General features: G+C 40.1%; 1 protein-coding gene across 1 annotated transcript in view; it reads left to right on the plus strand.

The window, feature by feature from the left end:
- rhbdl1 (rhomboid, veinlet-like 1 (Drosophila)) overlaps positions 1 to 16479 on the plus strand; it is a 57471-nt gene extending 40992 nt beyond the window's left edge. Inside the window, exons 6-8 of the mRNA XM_042508643.1 lie at positions 6939 to 7039; positions 10244 to 10304; positions 12951 to 16479. Coding sequence (XP_042364577.1) covers positions 6939 to 7039; positions 10244 to 10304; positions 12951 to 13222 — 434 coding nt within the window. The 3' untranslated portion in view covers positions 13223 to 16479. The remainder of the gene's footprint in view (positions 1 to 6938; positions 7040 to 10243; positions 10305 to 12950) is intronic.
- The last annotated feature ends 262 nt before the right edge of the window (positions 16480 to 16741 follow it).

A 16741-nucleotide genomic window follows, 5' to 3' on the forward strand; every position in this document is an offset into this window, starting at 1 on the left:
ACGTACTTTGGCATGTCGCTGCGGGCTGTTAGTCCAACACGTGCTAATATTCAGTCACCTTTTTTTTCTCTGATAACTTAAGATCTAGACATTTAGGACGTTTTCACTGAAAGACGAATAATCCACAAAGGTTGCATCCTCTCCAAAACAAATGGATCCAGTGATTTAAACTGCTAGAAATGCTGAATGAAGCACTTTCACATTAAAACAGTGGAAGTCATTGCTCACTGCTGTTGGGCCTCTTACCTTGGTGACTGATACAAAAACGTGATTGACCATATCTTGAGCAAGTGTCTGATTTGTCCATTCTGGGCTACCATAGAAACAAGGCCGCAAGCATGTCAGTCTCCATAAACTAGGGACCCACTCCCTACGTAGATATAAACAGCTCTGTCTAAGGTCTAAGTTCTTATTTTCAGGTGATTACGGACAAAATAAAACATACTCATTACATTATATTCCATTTCTTCCAATACACCCCCTAAATCTTACACACACCCTCAAATCCTGTTCTGCCTAATTTAAGCCAAGACATCTACAGTCAGACGTCTTTTTAAACATCTATTCAGCAACATCAGCTACATTTCTCCAGAACTCTTGATAGACTTTAAATAGTCTCAGTAATCACAGTCGCTAGCTACCCACATATGCAAACTCTAGAAAGCAGACAGTGAAAAGGTTTATAAGTGTTTGTGCAGAGGCATATTTTCGGAGGATTAGAGGATTTTTGTTTTATTGCAACATTTACTGTGCTCTAGCGCAGGCTCCACTGGAGTGGCTACAGAAGGGTGCTGCCTCAGGCACTGTCAAACCCCGGCCTTGGATCAGCTTACCATCCCTTGTCTGCACCTTATCCCTGAGAGACTGAAAAATACAAAGTTGACCCATAGCTTAAGGGCAGCCTGGAGTAACAGTAATGGTGTAGCAAGTTTGGTTTGACAGCGAGGCTCAGTTCTCAGAGCTGCATTGGGGATTATACTGCGGTAGATAGAGTATAGCCCTGAGTGTGTGGTTGACTTATACTCCACACAGAGTACATCATTTTTACTGTCTACACTGCAGTGCACTTGTGAATGTTGCAAGCTCACAAAAAGATTTTAGGATGTTGATGATGACTTCAGTATGGCAACAATAAATAATCTGTGCATGAGATGGAATGTGTCAGGTCTGCAATGAAATAATCGCACACCTCACGTCTCAGCTCCTGCTGAGTGTGAGAATCCTAAATCTTAAATCCCCCTAAGCAGGAGAGCCCACATGACAAGACTGTTTAATATTCATACTGTATCTAGGAGCCTCTCACCAAAGCAGAGTGATGCAGGAGGAGAGAGCAGTTTGTGTCCTCCCTGTGGAGCCCATCTCTTCCTCTGAGCCGGAGGTCTGAGGTTATGTTATCCTCTTCACCCGCAGATGTTGGTGTCACATCCCTGACAAGTGTGTCATACGAAGAGGTGGTCCTGGCTGGTTTGACAACAAGTTAGAAACCAAACAGCCCAATTCACTACTCTTAAAGCAGCTCTAATCAACTTTTTTATATTAACGTGGGATCAAGTTACTATGTGTAATGTGGAGGGGGAGGCTTGTAAAGGGTATTCCTTGAGTCTGCTGCTCACCTCAGTTTTAAGGAGCTGTAACTTATTGCTTTTAGCTCATTGCCTTGGTTTTACAGGGTGCTACTTTACTGTTATGATTCACACCCACCTCTTTCATTGCATCATTTTCAGCTGCATCGGGCAGCTGTTTTCAAGGAAAAAGCTCTAAAAACTCACTCCAAACTGCAGCCAAACAAATCTTAGGGGGGCAGTTCAGCCTAATATATACATATTTGCCCTCTTACCTATAGTGCTGGATTGGTTGAGTTGCCACGTGTTGGAAATGTCAGCTGTAGAGATGTCTGCCTTCTCTAAAATATAACAGACCTAGTTCGCACTCGGCTTGTGATGTTCAAAGCGTCAAAAAACATTTGAAAAGCTCAACAGCAATGTCTCTTTCCAGAAAACATGACCTGCTTACTCACGATCATATTGATAAATGCAATTATATTATTATGTTGATCTGTTCTGTACACACAACATCTGTTGCATGTCTATCTGTCCTGGAAGAGGGATCCTTCCTCAGTTACTCTTCCTGAGGTTTCCACCATCATTTCCCTGTTCAGGGTTTTTTGGGGGAGGTTTTAGTTGTCCATTGTGAGGGTCCAACAACAGAGGAATGTTGTATGGCTGTTGTTGTTGTTGTTGTTTTTGGCCCTTTGAGCACCACAAGCCAAGCACCATCTAGTTCCATTATGTTGGAGAGAAGGCAGACATCTCTGCTGCCGATATCTCCAACGCTACCCCCAACTAGCTGGCGAACCTTTGCAACTACATAGCCAAATTCCCTTCAGGTGTTGGTGGAGAGAATTCTTTGTTTTTTTTATTTATTAATTTAATCATCATTGCAAAGTCAACTTGCGTGATAAACACATGGCAAAATATTGTTATGTTGCAGTCAGGGATTTTTTTTAGTTATTTAAAAAAGTGTCAGTAGAAAAATACACATTAAAATCTACATGTTTTTTTTGTTTCACTTTTTTGTTTTTTTCTCACTTCAATGTTAAATTCGTTTTATAAAAGAGTGTTGCAAATGTTATTTAATTCATCCACACATTTGTTGTTCTTAGCACTATTATAGCAAGTAATATAATTGTGTAATACTGAACACGATATCACGTTATGTCACATATTTTCCTCATGCCGTCCAAAGAGTCTGAAAAGAGAAATCATGGGGTACCTGGTAGCTCACCTTGTTAACAAATGCTTTCTGTTTAAAAACACTCTATCATATATCATCTGCCATGCATCTGAGTGTACCCAAAAGTTCTGTCAGGCTGAGCACAGCTAAGGAGGCTAAAAAGAGCACACCAAATGAACAACTGAGCTGACACCATCCCCATCTGCTCTAACCCTCAAACATCTCAGCATGTTAAATACCCCAAAGCTCCCATGGGGTCAAAGAGCGTGTCCAAGCCTTCATAGAATAGCCTTGAGGTGGTGCAGGCCTGGAGTACATATTGGCATAACATTCATTAGAAGGCCAAAATACAATTCTAATTGAATACTAATGTTCCTTGTCTGCTGAATATGTAAATATTTAAGTATTTGCTACCATGGTTACCATTTTATAAAGTGATAATAAGTCAGTGTTATGAAAAAAATGCAATTACACCTCAATATCCATGACAAGGTTTTCAGCAGAAGTTTAATCCGAATGTGACATCTTTATCATTCACTTAAAGACGTAAAATAAATTCACAAAACTGTATCACTTAATTGTACTGAATCTTTCAGAGCAGCTAAGTACTAAATTTAAGTTAAATGGCTATATTACCATAACTTACACTCCAGACGATATCTTTCATATCATTCTATCAATATTTCATCAATTTCTATGAGCTCCACTGCTCTGATGTTATAAACGAACTGGAAAAAAAGTTGTGAAGTTCCGGAAAAGACTAAGAAAGAGAAACTCAGATGTTGATGCTGCTCCAATTCAATTTTTTCTTTACTTTGAAGAGATCAGAGACCACATACTGTATGCTGCACTGTGTAATTGCAATTTCGTGGAACTACTAAAAATGGGGCACTGTGAATCTCCTCAAATCTTTAGCTGAGGCACCAACCTTCATATGCCCCATAAATCCACTTAAAATAGCCCACAGGTGTGGCAGCAAGGCGAGATGAATGACTCGGGAACACGCTCTGATTACCATCTGTCTTTCCATGATCATCACTGCCACCACGAGCTGACAAGGCTTTCTTTAAGACGATGTTTACTTTGTGCGGTCCCCAGACGCACACACAGAATATGAATGTTACAACATGCATTATAGATCTGAGATCACAACTCCAGCAAACCCCAACTGTGATTAAAAAGAGGCTGTTTTGTTTTATCAGCCCTCTCCGCTTCCCTTATCAGCTCATTTGCATAATTAACAGTGGCTGACGCCGTCCTCGCCAGCATCTGCAACTGTGATTTCTCCTGCTTGGAATTCTGTCCTACTTCACAGTGTCAATGCACCCCTTTTACCTGCTGAATGCAGCAGCAGGTGCTCCATGCTGCGTTCAGGATTATTCATACGCCTTTAAACACACACTGGCTCTGCGAGCAGCTGCAGGTTACAGACTGCACAGTCCATTTCTAGACCTGTTTGTTTTGCGCATATTTGTCATTCAGGTTTGTACAGTCATGAAAAACTTGGAAACCTCATGGAATTTTCAAATAGTAATGTCCAGGCCTAGAAAAGTTTTGGAAAACTAAATATACCCTGAAAGTTTGGGAAAAGTCATGGAAGTTTGTTTTACAAGCCTGTATAATAACACATGATGTGTTCAAGGACTGTCAGAAATGTAAAATCCAACAAATCTTGTGTTTTTACAGTTTCTGGTTGTGATAAACAGTGTAACTGAAATGAAAAAAATTGCCAAAAAGTTTTAAAGAAACGTGTCTTCCAATAGTCTTGGTCGTGGTCATGAAATGGTCTTGGTTGAGGTGTTCTCGAGTAAAACATTGCTTAATATTTATAAATAACTCCTTGGTTGAGTCAACTGCAGATTAACCTTTATAATGTGGTAATTATTTACACTATATATATATTCAACCGCTTTACCCATCAGTGAGTCAAGATGAAGTTCTTCTAAATGCTTTAACACGTCTTTGAGTTTTCTTGTGTCAGTCCCTGAACATCAAAGAGCAAAACATCATTGTAAATCCTATATTTTGCACAGACCTACAACATTCACACCTGATTCATTCTATGGTAGAGGAGGCCATTCAAAACTTCAGTTTAAAAGAATTTTAAGAGATGGTATGAATGGTAGAATTTAGATTTTTGCTTTTTCAGTGAGCTAGAGGCCAATGTTATAGGCCATAGTGTAAATCAGCTATATGGCGTGTTGTTAGGCAGACTATGCACACTGCACACCAGTTCTATACACTATATGCTAATTTTCATTGCATACTGTTTCAGCAGTTAGTATGCAAAACATCTCAAAGACTATTTTATATACACATGAAATTACCCAGAAACAATGTCAGTCAAACGACTTTGGAATATCATGGCTTTTAAAACCTACACAAATATTCATCAAAATGTTTCCCAAAATGTTTCTTACTTATTTTAATACTTTCTGACAGATTGACAGTTAAAGACCCATTTCACAGCTATGGTCCACCCACACAGGTGTTTCCACTAGTTACCTGATTAGACCTCCTCTCAGACTGTGTGGGGGCGTGCTCAGACTGCTTGACTGACAGCTCCCTCAGTCTCTCTCTATTTTTTAAAAAAGAATGCCACAGAGCACTTGATTTCCTTTCATTTCCTGTATCAACTAACATTAATACTATTCATTCCCAGAAAGTCAGCACTTAATTCCTCAGTTACACTTTGTTTGAAACAGTCAGCATCCAATCAATCTGCAGGAGAGAATAATGAAGAACTGGCATAACATTACTGAGAAAAATTGATACTAAAGATAATTTGATTCCCATATAAAAACTACTCAGTGTTCAGCAATAAACAAACAGCATCGTACAAAAAGGTTTGGGTCAAAAAGTACAGATGGAGACGCAACAACTTCCAGCTTTGTTTGACAACTCATGTTGGACAAACAACAGGGGAAGAAGGTGAGGCTAATTTAAACATAGTTGACGAGCTAATTTGGGTGCTCAGCTAATTGTGGCTTTAGTTAATAGTGCTGTATGTTATTAAAATGCAATTCCAGCACCACTTTAATGATTACGTTCAGTTACACTTGTAGTGCTTTTCAAAAGTATCTTTGTCATACTTTTATTGTAACTTCTCTATTTTATATTCACATTACGTATTGCAGTACTTTACTATATTTTTATAGTTTATAGCATGTAGGTGAAAAACTATTTTGCAATACATCTGATAATGATTCTGATTAACAAAGACATACAAATTTAAAAACCATTCATGATTTTTGCAAATTTAAGATGGCATTTAGGTGAAAAACAATAAGCAATATGGCTTGTTTAGGACTTGAAACTCAAACTTTAGGATCTGGGACTTGACTCAGGACTTGCTGCATTGAATTGGTATTTGAGCACAAAAATCTTGAATCTTACATGAAAATGACCCCTCATAAATAACAGCATCAATTCTTTTAACAAGGATGTCCAAGTGTGCAATCATTTTACCGTACAGTGTGCCATAATGTTCATGTCTCCGTCACTGCCATGACCACCGCTTTACTTTACCTATTATAACTTTTTAAACAGCACATTTGGCTTCAGTCCATCTCTTCATATACCAGATTGCATTTTGCTCATGAATATAACGCGAAGCATCTTTAAAGCACACAAATTGGAAATTGTCCTCTTCAGCGAGCTTCGCCTTTGTTCTCCTGGCCTCACTTTGATCAGAGATCACTTTAAGATGGCCTTTTTTTAATTGCAGCGTCCTGAAGGAAAATCCAATTAGGAAATATTCTGTTTCAGTTCTTTACCATTTTGATGTAATTAGTCAGCTGCAGTTTTAGCAGACTGCTTACATAGCAAAGCCTGAATAGTACTGTGCATGTGCGAATGTGTGCGCACGTGTGTGTGTTTGTGTGAGAGTGTGTGTCATGTATTGTAGATGTAAATTTAAAGGGCATGTGAAGGTCAGCTGGTGTAGTACAGTCTCTGTTAACAGAGGATGATTTTTACTCAGAGATTTTTTAGAAAAATGCTCCTGGGAAGGTGACTTGTGCTGCTGCGTGATGAGTAATCTGACTCTGCCTTTGTTTTTCCCCTCTGCTTTAAAATGCTTTCCTTTGCGCTCTCTCTTTTTCAGCCTAACACACACATTCACACACTGTTCTCCCTGCATTGCGTGCTCTCCCTCTCTTACATCTGCGCTCCTAATCTATCTCTCTCTCTGTGTCTCTCTGCAGGCTCGCTGACAGTGTCCATCACTGACATGCGTGCTCCAGTGGTGGGGGGCTCCGGAGGGGTCTATGCTCTGTGCTCAGCGCATCTGGCCAACGTTGTCATGGTAACTGTCATCATCATTGCTCCATTGTCGCATCTGTAAGCGGTTTTCAATGGAGACGAAATGTCAGAGCCGTCCACATGGTGTGAGATGGACACCACACACTCCCACCAACAACCAGGGCTGCACTCTTACATGTTTAGTGCTCTGTATTTTACGTGTATGTATTTTATACAATATTTGTCGGAGGCTCTCTGTGCTGCAGTAGGATCACATCGGTATAGTAAATAGTTTTTATTGCGCAACAGCCTTTAGAAAATTGCTATTGAATATTCCATCTCTTCAGAGAAGCATTTTGAACTTGAGTAGCGCACCCCACCATAACATTTTTTTCACGTTTGTTTTTCAATGTTTTCACATTGCTCATCATTTGTATCGATGAGTCTCAAATGGACTTGCATTTCTGACATTAATTATTAAAACTGTGTTTATTTATGTCCACTGAAAAACATACAAACAAGCAGTGGATTCCCTTGATGCTGCTGGAGAGCTTTTTTCCCCAGTATTTATTTGTGGGGGTTTCTGTCACGAGGTTTATATGTGAAATGCCTTCCACATTCTCTTCAACTCTCGAGTTGGTGTTACATCTGACGAATCACTTTAACTAATGTTGCTGTTCACTGTGGGCAGCTGAGATGCCAGCAGGGATAGAAATCAAAGTGCGCTGACGGGCCCAAAGCAAAGACTGTATAACTGTAACAGTGTGCTCGTAGCAGCTAACAGACAGTTTATTTGGTCTGTTACGCTTGATGCCTGTTTGTTGCAGGGAAATCCTTTAAGGCATGTCTTAGTTCTGCTCTGATGAGTTTTTTTTTTTTTCCTAGTTTGTGTTTTTGAAGGAAATCTCCAAACCTCGTCTAGTCTCGACCCAGTAAATTCCCGGCCATCTGCCATTGAGCATCATCATCCATTTCACTCAGCAGACATTTTCAGGTTCAGTGAAGTTTCGAGCTGTGTTGCTGTGGACGTGACTCCCTAGAAGTCATGCAGCTCCTGCTAAATTGTCAGAATACATCTTGGAACCGTGTAGCGAACAGATTCAACTCTTGACATTGCCCTTAAATCTTAAATCATGATGTTTTTAAAGGCATACTTTGCAGGATACTCCTAGGAAACAAGGTATAGATTTATACAGAAGCAATTCCTCTTAATCATAATGTGTGACCCACTAGAAGTGTGTGGTGGTTTATTTATCTGAAAAGACTCTGCCCTCTGCCTGTATTTTGTTCTTATTTTCATCCGTTTTCATCCAAGAGACAGAGTAAACAAACCCCCCCACAAGTATAGCAAGGCAAAGCGCCAAATGAGGGTGAATTTGGGATTGACGTTTACTTTCACTTTTGCTGGAGAACGTGTTTACCAAGCAGCAACCTCAGAGACTGGAGCGTGAAGCCAATTCCAAAGTGCCAAAAACTGCAGTTCCTCTAATGGCCACTTGAGGCTGGCTTCAAAACAAGGTCATTCCCCATAGAGAACTCCAGTAATGAATCCTAAAACCTGCAAATCTGTTAGCATTTCAGAAGCTCCGGTTTCCTCGTCTCAAAGTCAGTGTTTTTTTGGTTAGAAGCCTTAAATAAGGTCTGTGTTTAACACAAACTTATGAGACTTTAACATTTTGGTCTATGACATAAAATACATCAATAATAAATACTCCACTTACAAACTGTGAAACTTCTGTGAGTCTTAAAAAAAAGACAGTCGCCAACAAGTGGCTGATTGAGACTACAGAACGTCATGATGGCAAACTGTGCCGACTTCACCAGTTGCATTTAGGCTTCAAAAATCCTGATTTTATTTTTGTTCATTTTTTAAATGTATCTTGCTGAACCAAATGTGTGAGCGTCATAAACGTTTGTTTACCACAGAGCCTATTTCCTGCAATGATCCATAATCGAATGGAAAAATCTCATAGGCTTGATGAATTTTAATTTATATGTCATATAAAATAATAATAAAAATAATGATAACACTTTTGGTCATATTTTCAACATTCATGACAACTGTACAGGGGATGCTTTTGAAAAAAAAAACTCACCCTTTTACTTTTCAATAAGTTGCGCTTTTTTAAGGGCGGAGCCGCCTGAGTGACAGTTTGTCTGCAAGACCCCACCACAGTCCTGAATCAGATCCACCCCTCGCTCATCCACAGCTCCAGTCCTTCATTTAGATATGGTCACTTCATGCTCCAAAAAACCAAGATGGCTATATCCAAAATGCCTAACTCAAGGCTTCAAAACGGCAGTCCACAAACCAGTCGGTGACGTCATGTTACGTCCATTATTTATATAGTCTATGGTGTTTACTAACAATAACCAACAATCCTGAGTAGTATAGCTTTAAAGTTAAACTAGCTCCTGGCGTATTGAGTTTTTATATGTATGTCTTCTGCACACATACATCAGATTACCTCAGCAATTCTCCAACTCAATGTCAGCAGTGTGATAACAATGTTACAGGCAAAATAGATCGGCTGTCATTTGGTCAAAGATCGCCGTCCGTCTCATGTGAGAGCGAAGGCATGTCAAAGCTAATTGGTTCCCATCAGAGAGCAGCAACACCACATCACACCCAGCTCTAACCTCCTCCTCTGCATTAATGTGTTGACCTCTCCACTCAATGATATAAATCATTTATCTGCAGAAATATTGTGACATTACAGGTACTGCCGCTCCTTGTTTGTTTTTTAACGTATCGTCACAGCAGGCTTTATTTATATTCACCTCTGTCTTCAATATTGCATGGCATCACCGTTTCTTTTTTTGCTCTGAAAGAAGAGGACAGACACTCTCCGTGGGTCATATTCCCTCAACGAAGAACTTAAGGAAGGACGTGATTTGTACAATTTTTCATCCCAGGGAGTAAATGTGTTATTCTAAGTCAGGATGCCATTGTTCCGTTTCCCCCGGAGAATCACAACGACCATTTATTGGCCCATTCTCCTCTTCTGTTAAATTATCTTAGTCCTAATTAATGGAGTGCCACCGGGCTGGAACCAGTAAGTGGAGAGCAGCCAGGTGTATAATCGCGTATGAGCATAATGTTAAGTGCTTCCTCCACTCTCATATGGATATAGAACGTCTTTCTTTCAGGTCCAGAGGAGACTTACTGAGCTGTTTGTTCCCAGGCTGTTATTATATTCGCATATATGGCTGTTTGTTTGTGTCGTGGTTGTTTATGCTGACGAGCTGTTTTTGCTCTGTGTTGCAGAACTGGGCCGGGATGCGTTGTCCATACAAGCTGCTCCGCATGATCCTGGCGCTTGTTTGCAGTAAGTTGTCCAGATTTACTCACAAAGCCCTGCAGTTCTGATCCCGTTTTTGCTAATCATATGTTGATATATAGTTCTATCACTGACTAGAGAGGGTGTATGACCTTTCATTCTTAGCATATTTAATTTCTGCACACCTGTTCATAGTTCAAGCTGAGTATTAATCATCTGTTTCAAATCCTCTCAAAGCTGAGCAACAGACAGGCTACTCAAGCTTTCTTTGTCATTTGCTCAGAGTGAGAGGCACTGTCATTGAACATGTTGCTTTGTTTTCAAAGCATTTCAGTCATACCACTTGTCCTTTTTCTCCACACGAGGGCCGATACACTGCGACTTTCATTAGTGAGCAATATGTTCCCTCCATCTGTCCCGAGCCTGCCGCCCCCGAACTGAGAGAGCAGCGAGTCTCTGCTGGAATGTTGTATCTCTCCTCAGTGTTTTACAAACAGGGAATACAGCATTTCTAAATAAAATGTGACACATCGTTTGTGCGAGATACTGTGAAGACTGAATTTACATTTGCTCCGGTGTTATACATAGCGTTCGAGTATTTATTCTGAGGAGAGCAGCGACAACCAAACGGCAAATAACATTTGAAAGCAATTTTTAGAAGATCCATTTAAATCCTCCTGTGACCTCTGTTTGCTTGCAGAAGTAGACTTTGATAAAACACGTACTACATTAGAATAGCTCATTGTCAGGTATTGACTTGAAGTCAACTCAGTCCTAGGCTCTTTTCTTTATACGTCATTATTGTAATGACTCCTTTTTTTAGAAGGATTATGAAAAACATTGTGATTTTATATGAGATGTAAGTCACTGTGAAAGCCAAATAAACTCAGCTTAATGTTTCATACCAACAGAACCAGAAAACATTGCATTGCACTATGACTTTATTTATCATTTGAAAACTCTTCCCATAAATGAGTGAATTTCTCCAATGTCAAACTGTTCTTGACTGAGGAACAGGACTGTAGTCTGCTCTGATGTCCTTGCAGCTCCAGTCAGGAACAGATAATAATGAGATTCTGGGTCCGATCTTACACCCAGCGTATAGAGACAGAGCGCTTTCAAGTCCCACCAGAAGAAGAGGAAGACAGTTTACCGCTCTCCATTGACTTTGTATAGTGTGAAGATGTCTCTTTGTCATTAACATCTGCTACCAAACAACACAAAAATACCCATAAGCTGCTTTGTGGTGGGATGCACAACTAATATGATAAATAATCCATAAGTAAATTTTTATAAGATGCTGAACCAAAATACTGAATTTTCAAGCAATAACATATAAGGCATCAGCAGGTAATCATGAGAAACCTGGGGGATCCTGACTCTTATATGCCGATGAGCAGCAAGGATTTTGCTAATTAAACCAAGCAAACTGTAGAGGTTGATGCTAACTAAGTTATGTAATTACTATTTTCAATCTTTGTTAGCTCAACTGATGATCTTACCTGGTGATTTGATGAAATAGTTGTAAATATTGAAGTGGCCATTCACTTGGATCATTTCTCCAGGATGAGTGAGGTAAGGAGAAGGGGAACTTAAATATACCAACAATATTGAGTTTGTCAATGTAACTTTTCTTCTCTGGTAGAGATTGGTTGCTAAAATAATCATTTGACATGCTGGTGTCTAATGTTTTTAGCTAGCTACAGGCACTTTGTCAGCATTGAAGCCCTTGGTTGCATACTGTGGCAATGATAGTTGTCCCTCACATTGGGAGTGGTTTTCAGAGTTTGACTTGCGCAGCACGAATGTCATGCTAGTTTCAGACTGAGACAATTGTCATTTTAAGAGGCAGCGCCATCGTTGTCTAAGCAAAAAACTCACATGCGCCCATTTGTGCTCCCATGGGTGTGTATGTCTTAAAATGAGGTGTGGTCGATGCATCGTTAGCACATTGCTTTTCTAAGGCAGCAGGAAGTTATTGCGCCATTAACCAACTAAAACGTGCTGTGAAGTCAGCATGTCTCGCTATGTGCACATTATTTAGATGGTAAGATATGCTCACATAGGCGAGTTCACAATGCCCGTACACTGCCTGTCACTCACAGGGACACGCAGTTGGGCTACGGCTGGGTGAAGTAAGTCATCTTTAATGAGGGAAAAATGAATAGCTGCACAGCCACTGTCCGACTCCACATTAAGAGAGACGCTGTGCACATTTATGCAAAAGGAGCAGCGCAACATTGTTGCTTATTTCAGAAGCTAAGGGTTTAGTTCTGTTTCCTTTGGCAATTTTATAACTACCGTTTTCAGTTTTGCTGCTTAAAATGCCCCACGATATTTGGCATTACTGCTCTTATTGCATTACTCTTAACAGAAAACCACTCACTTCTCCAACTCGCCAAAACTTTGTGTGTGTCAGGTGCAGGCGCATCTGGCTTTTAAAGGAAATGGGAGATGATACTCTGATCGGTTGAATTCATGTTACAGCCAGAACACACCTTTTAAGTGATTAAGGAATTAAATATAACCCCTTTGCCTCCTGGGCCTTTTTTTAACCCATATGATGCATCGTTAAACCAGGAAAAGAGTAGTTTGAAAGGCCCTAACTGTACTTTTGCTATACTCTTTAGACCTTATGTTATAGATCATTTAAACAGGGCCGTCTGTCTTTGATCTCTCCTCTGTCCTCCACAGTGAGTTCGGAGGTGGGTCGTGCAGTCTGGCTCCGCTTCTCACCACCGCTGCCCTCCTCGGGGCCCCAGCCTAGCTTCATGGCACACCTGTCAGGAGCGGTGGTCGGTATCAGCATGGGGCTGCTGATTCTGCGCAGCTACGAGGAGAGTCTGCAGAAACAGTGCTCCTGGTGGGTCATTGTCTTCTCCTTCATCACCTTCCTCCTCTTCGCCATCTTCTGGAACATCTTTGCGTATGAGCTGCTGGAGGTGGAGATAAAGCTTCCTCCCTGATGAAGGCCCCCGCCCCCCCCTCCCACAGGCCCTCGTCCTCCACATACACACTGACTCCAACCACGCTCCAAACAAAGGCTCCCCTTTGACCATAGTTAACTTTCCCATCACCTCTCAAGTTAGACCCAAATGAAATGATATGAAATCATTCGAAACGAAAATCGACCAAGAATCCTTTTTTTACAGATACTTTGCAAATCAAAGAAATATGTCTCTTTTATTAAAGAGGGATTACAGTAGCAACAAGTACAGGTGAAAGTTCCTCAGATCCATTTTGAGGAGCATTTTATCTTTTTATACGTTGAAATCTCATCCACATTACCAGCACTAACCTTTGAGTGAGCATTTAGCCGTTGGGCTCTTTATTTCAGAGGTTTTCTGAAAAGCTTTTTTCATCGGTCGTTCTTTGAGTGCATCTTTCATACGTGTGAGGAAGAATCTGAGTTGATGACGCGTTCTTGCGGTGAAAAGGAATGGGAATTAAAGGGAACAGTAGGGGTGTGCTGTGAAGTTCAGTGATCAGCTGCAAAGATGCCCCTTAAACTAATAGGGTTTATGCTTGAAGGCACTTAAGCAGAGTAGACACCTGAATCTGAGTCCTTTGACTATGCTGCAAATCAGAGCTGCAGCAGCTTTAAATGAATATTTAAAGAAGAATTTCAGGAAGAACACGTTTAATTTTCGGGACAGCAATAAATGAATAAAATACAGAAGCACCAATGAAATAAAATTGCTGATATGAGTTTTTGATTCCACAGCCCTGCTGTAACTCACAGGGGTCACTGTGGCGGTTTGGATAACTGCAAGCACACAAAACATAAAACAATAAGATCATGTTCTTCAATTTGAGCTCCAGCCTGATTATAAGAAATAATCAGAATTAATTTTTCCTGAGTGCAAATTGGCTTCCCACAGAAGTTGCAGGAAGAATGAAGGAAAAACGTTTTAAATATTTTAGGAAAGTTTTATGTGGATTCTGTCATCTTAAAGAAATACCTTAATGTTCGAGGCAACACCGTCATTTTCACTTCATGGGGTCTTTAAAAATTAGAAGACATGCATTTTTTTGTTATTTATGTTATTTTCATGACATGATACCTACACTGTGGATACAGAAACATAGTTCACACAACACAGACAAGATGTGAAGATGGGAAATGAAAGCGTGACAGGAGAGGAAAAGAAAAAAAAAGAATAGGTTGTGAGAAAATGACAGCTTAAGTTTTGTGGATGGTCATCACTTAAGCGAGTGAACTCCTGTTGCTGTGTCAAACTAACCACCGACTTGCTAGGCGCACCGTGTAAAATATGCCATGTCATGCTCTGTGGCTCTCAGCGAGACAAGGACACACACACACACACACACACACACTTCTCCTCTTTGTCTGTGAGAGCAGCCGCTGCCTGATTCTGTAGGTGGACAAACAGAAGAGGAATACACTTACATGTACACACACATACTCACACACACACTCACACACATATTGGCCTCTGCCTGTTCTCGCTCTGACAGACTGAACTGGGGAGGGCACGGATGTGTCATCATCTGACCTCTGACCTTCGTGTCCCAGAGGGCATTGGGGTCTCTCTGTCGGGCCCAGTCTATACCTCAGTTTCTCATTCTTAGGGACTGTATACTTTTGTAAAGGAATGTACCTATAAAGAAAAAAAACAGTGTTATTAAGTTGTCCCCATTTTTCATTTGATAGTGGATGTGTATATTGTATGTTCATAACCAAGAGTATATTTATTTGTATTTTTTTTCCTCTTTGAGGGGGAAAAGAGAAAAGTTTCAAATGGTGCAACATAAATGCTATGATTGTTGTTCTTCTGATAACTCCTGTATGGCTTTGAAAAATAGTCTTTGAGGCAGAATCCCCTGGTTTGTTAGATGACCACGACGACTCAAGCTCACTTGATTTTATAAATCTTCAGTGCTTTACAAAATAAGCCATAGAAAGAACTAATTTGAGAGGGTAAAAGAAGAGGAAAAAAAGAAGTTTGTTGGTTTGAAACCTGCTGGTTGGTAGCTTCAGTGAAACTTATTTTTGTCTGTGTGAACTTAATTTCTTCATTGTGAATATTCAACAGGTGAGGTGAAAGAAGACAAACTGTGTGACAACAGTACAAGCCTGTGAAACTCTGCTGGACTGTTTGAGGTATTTTCATGTAGCGAGACACATTTTCAGAACTTGTTTCGCCAGCTTGTTTATAGTCAGTGCAGCTTAATTTTTTTCAAGTGCCCGCGTCTCCAAACTCTCCCCTGCAGCGCTGCCGACACCTCGCTGCAGCTCTTCTTTTTGCAAAATAACAAATTATGGACAGAGCTTCTGTCATACATAATCTCCGGAGTGATTCAAGCTTTTTTGGAAAGCTGAAGCGAGGATAGCAATTACATTTACTCATGCCACGTTCCATTTTTCAGTCTTTCAATCAATAATTCATTTGAATGTCCACTGGCTGCCTGGGGAAAAAATGTTATGCATTTGCCAGTTTTGATAGTTGGCCATAAATGCAGTCCTCAGCATTTGCTTCCACATGAAACTGTCAGTACTAACAGAAGACTCAGTGTTAAATGAGGAAATCTGTATGATATAGCCAAAACAAGCCATTTTCAGATGCATTTAAAAAAAGAAAACATCAGCCAGTATATGGTAATAATACATCCTTGATGGAAACTTATGTATACTAGGGAATATTATTGCTTGGGATAGCAAAGATACATGGATGAATAATGCATACATATCCTGTTAGCCTATAATGAAGATAAAGAGTATGCCTGAGAGGAGGTTAATGTGCCTCTTTAACTGAAGATTCATAGGAACCCAAAAGGGTTGTAAAAAGGGCTAGTAAATGGCTATGTTTTCGTTGAACACATTAACTGTGAATATTACCCCTTCTGGAAGTACATGCAGGACTAAAATCGAAGGCTTGTGAATTCTAGTTGCCCCTTAAAAGATACTCTACACGTGACATGTCCAGTGTTTCATTTAATTAAAGGTCCAGTGTGTAGGATTTTGTGGGAAATTTTGGCAGTATAATATGATAAGTGTGTTTTCTTTAGCGTATAATCACCTAAAAAAAAAAACATTGTGTTTTCGTTACTTTAGAATGAACCATTTTTTCCTACATACGGAGCAGATCCTCTTCCATGGTGTTCGCCATGCTGCACCATCATGTTTATACCATGGCCCAGAACGGACAAACTAAATGCTGGCTATAGTTAGGGCCACTTGCATTTTCGCGTCATAGTTAGCAGCCCGTAAGTGTTTACAAGCGTCAGTGAAACACTGAGTTTCAGTCCATCCAGGAGTTCATGTTTTTTTGTGATTGCTGTGGTCTGAAATGCCTGATTTTATTGCAGCTTTTCTAAAACATTGCGATGAAAGTTGCAGTGTTTGTGGGGATTATTTGCAATGAAATTTTGGTGGCAAATGAAAATGCAAACAAGATGCTGTCTTGCATTCAGAGGCTATCATAATTATCATGGAGTGTTTCCTTCAGGATTAGAATCAGTGA

This window comes from Plectropomus leopardus, chromosome 19 (assembly GCF_008729295.1).
Source record: "Plectropomus leopardus isolate mb chromosome 19, YSFRI_Pleo_2.0, whole genome shotgun sequence".
Lineage (NCBI taxonomy): Eukaryota > Metazoa > Chordata > Actinopteri > Perciformes > Serranidae > Plectropomus > Plectropomus leopardus.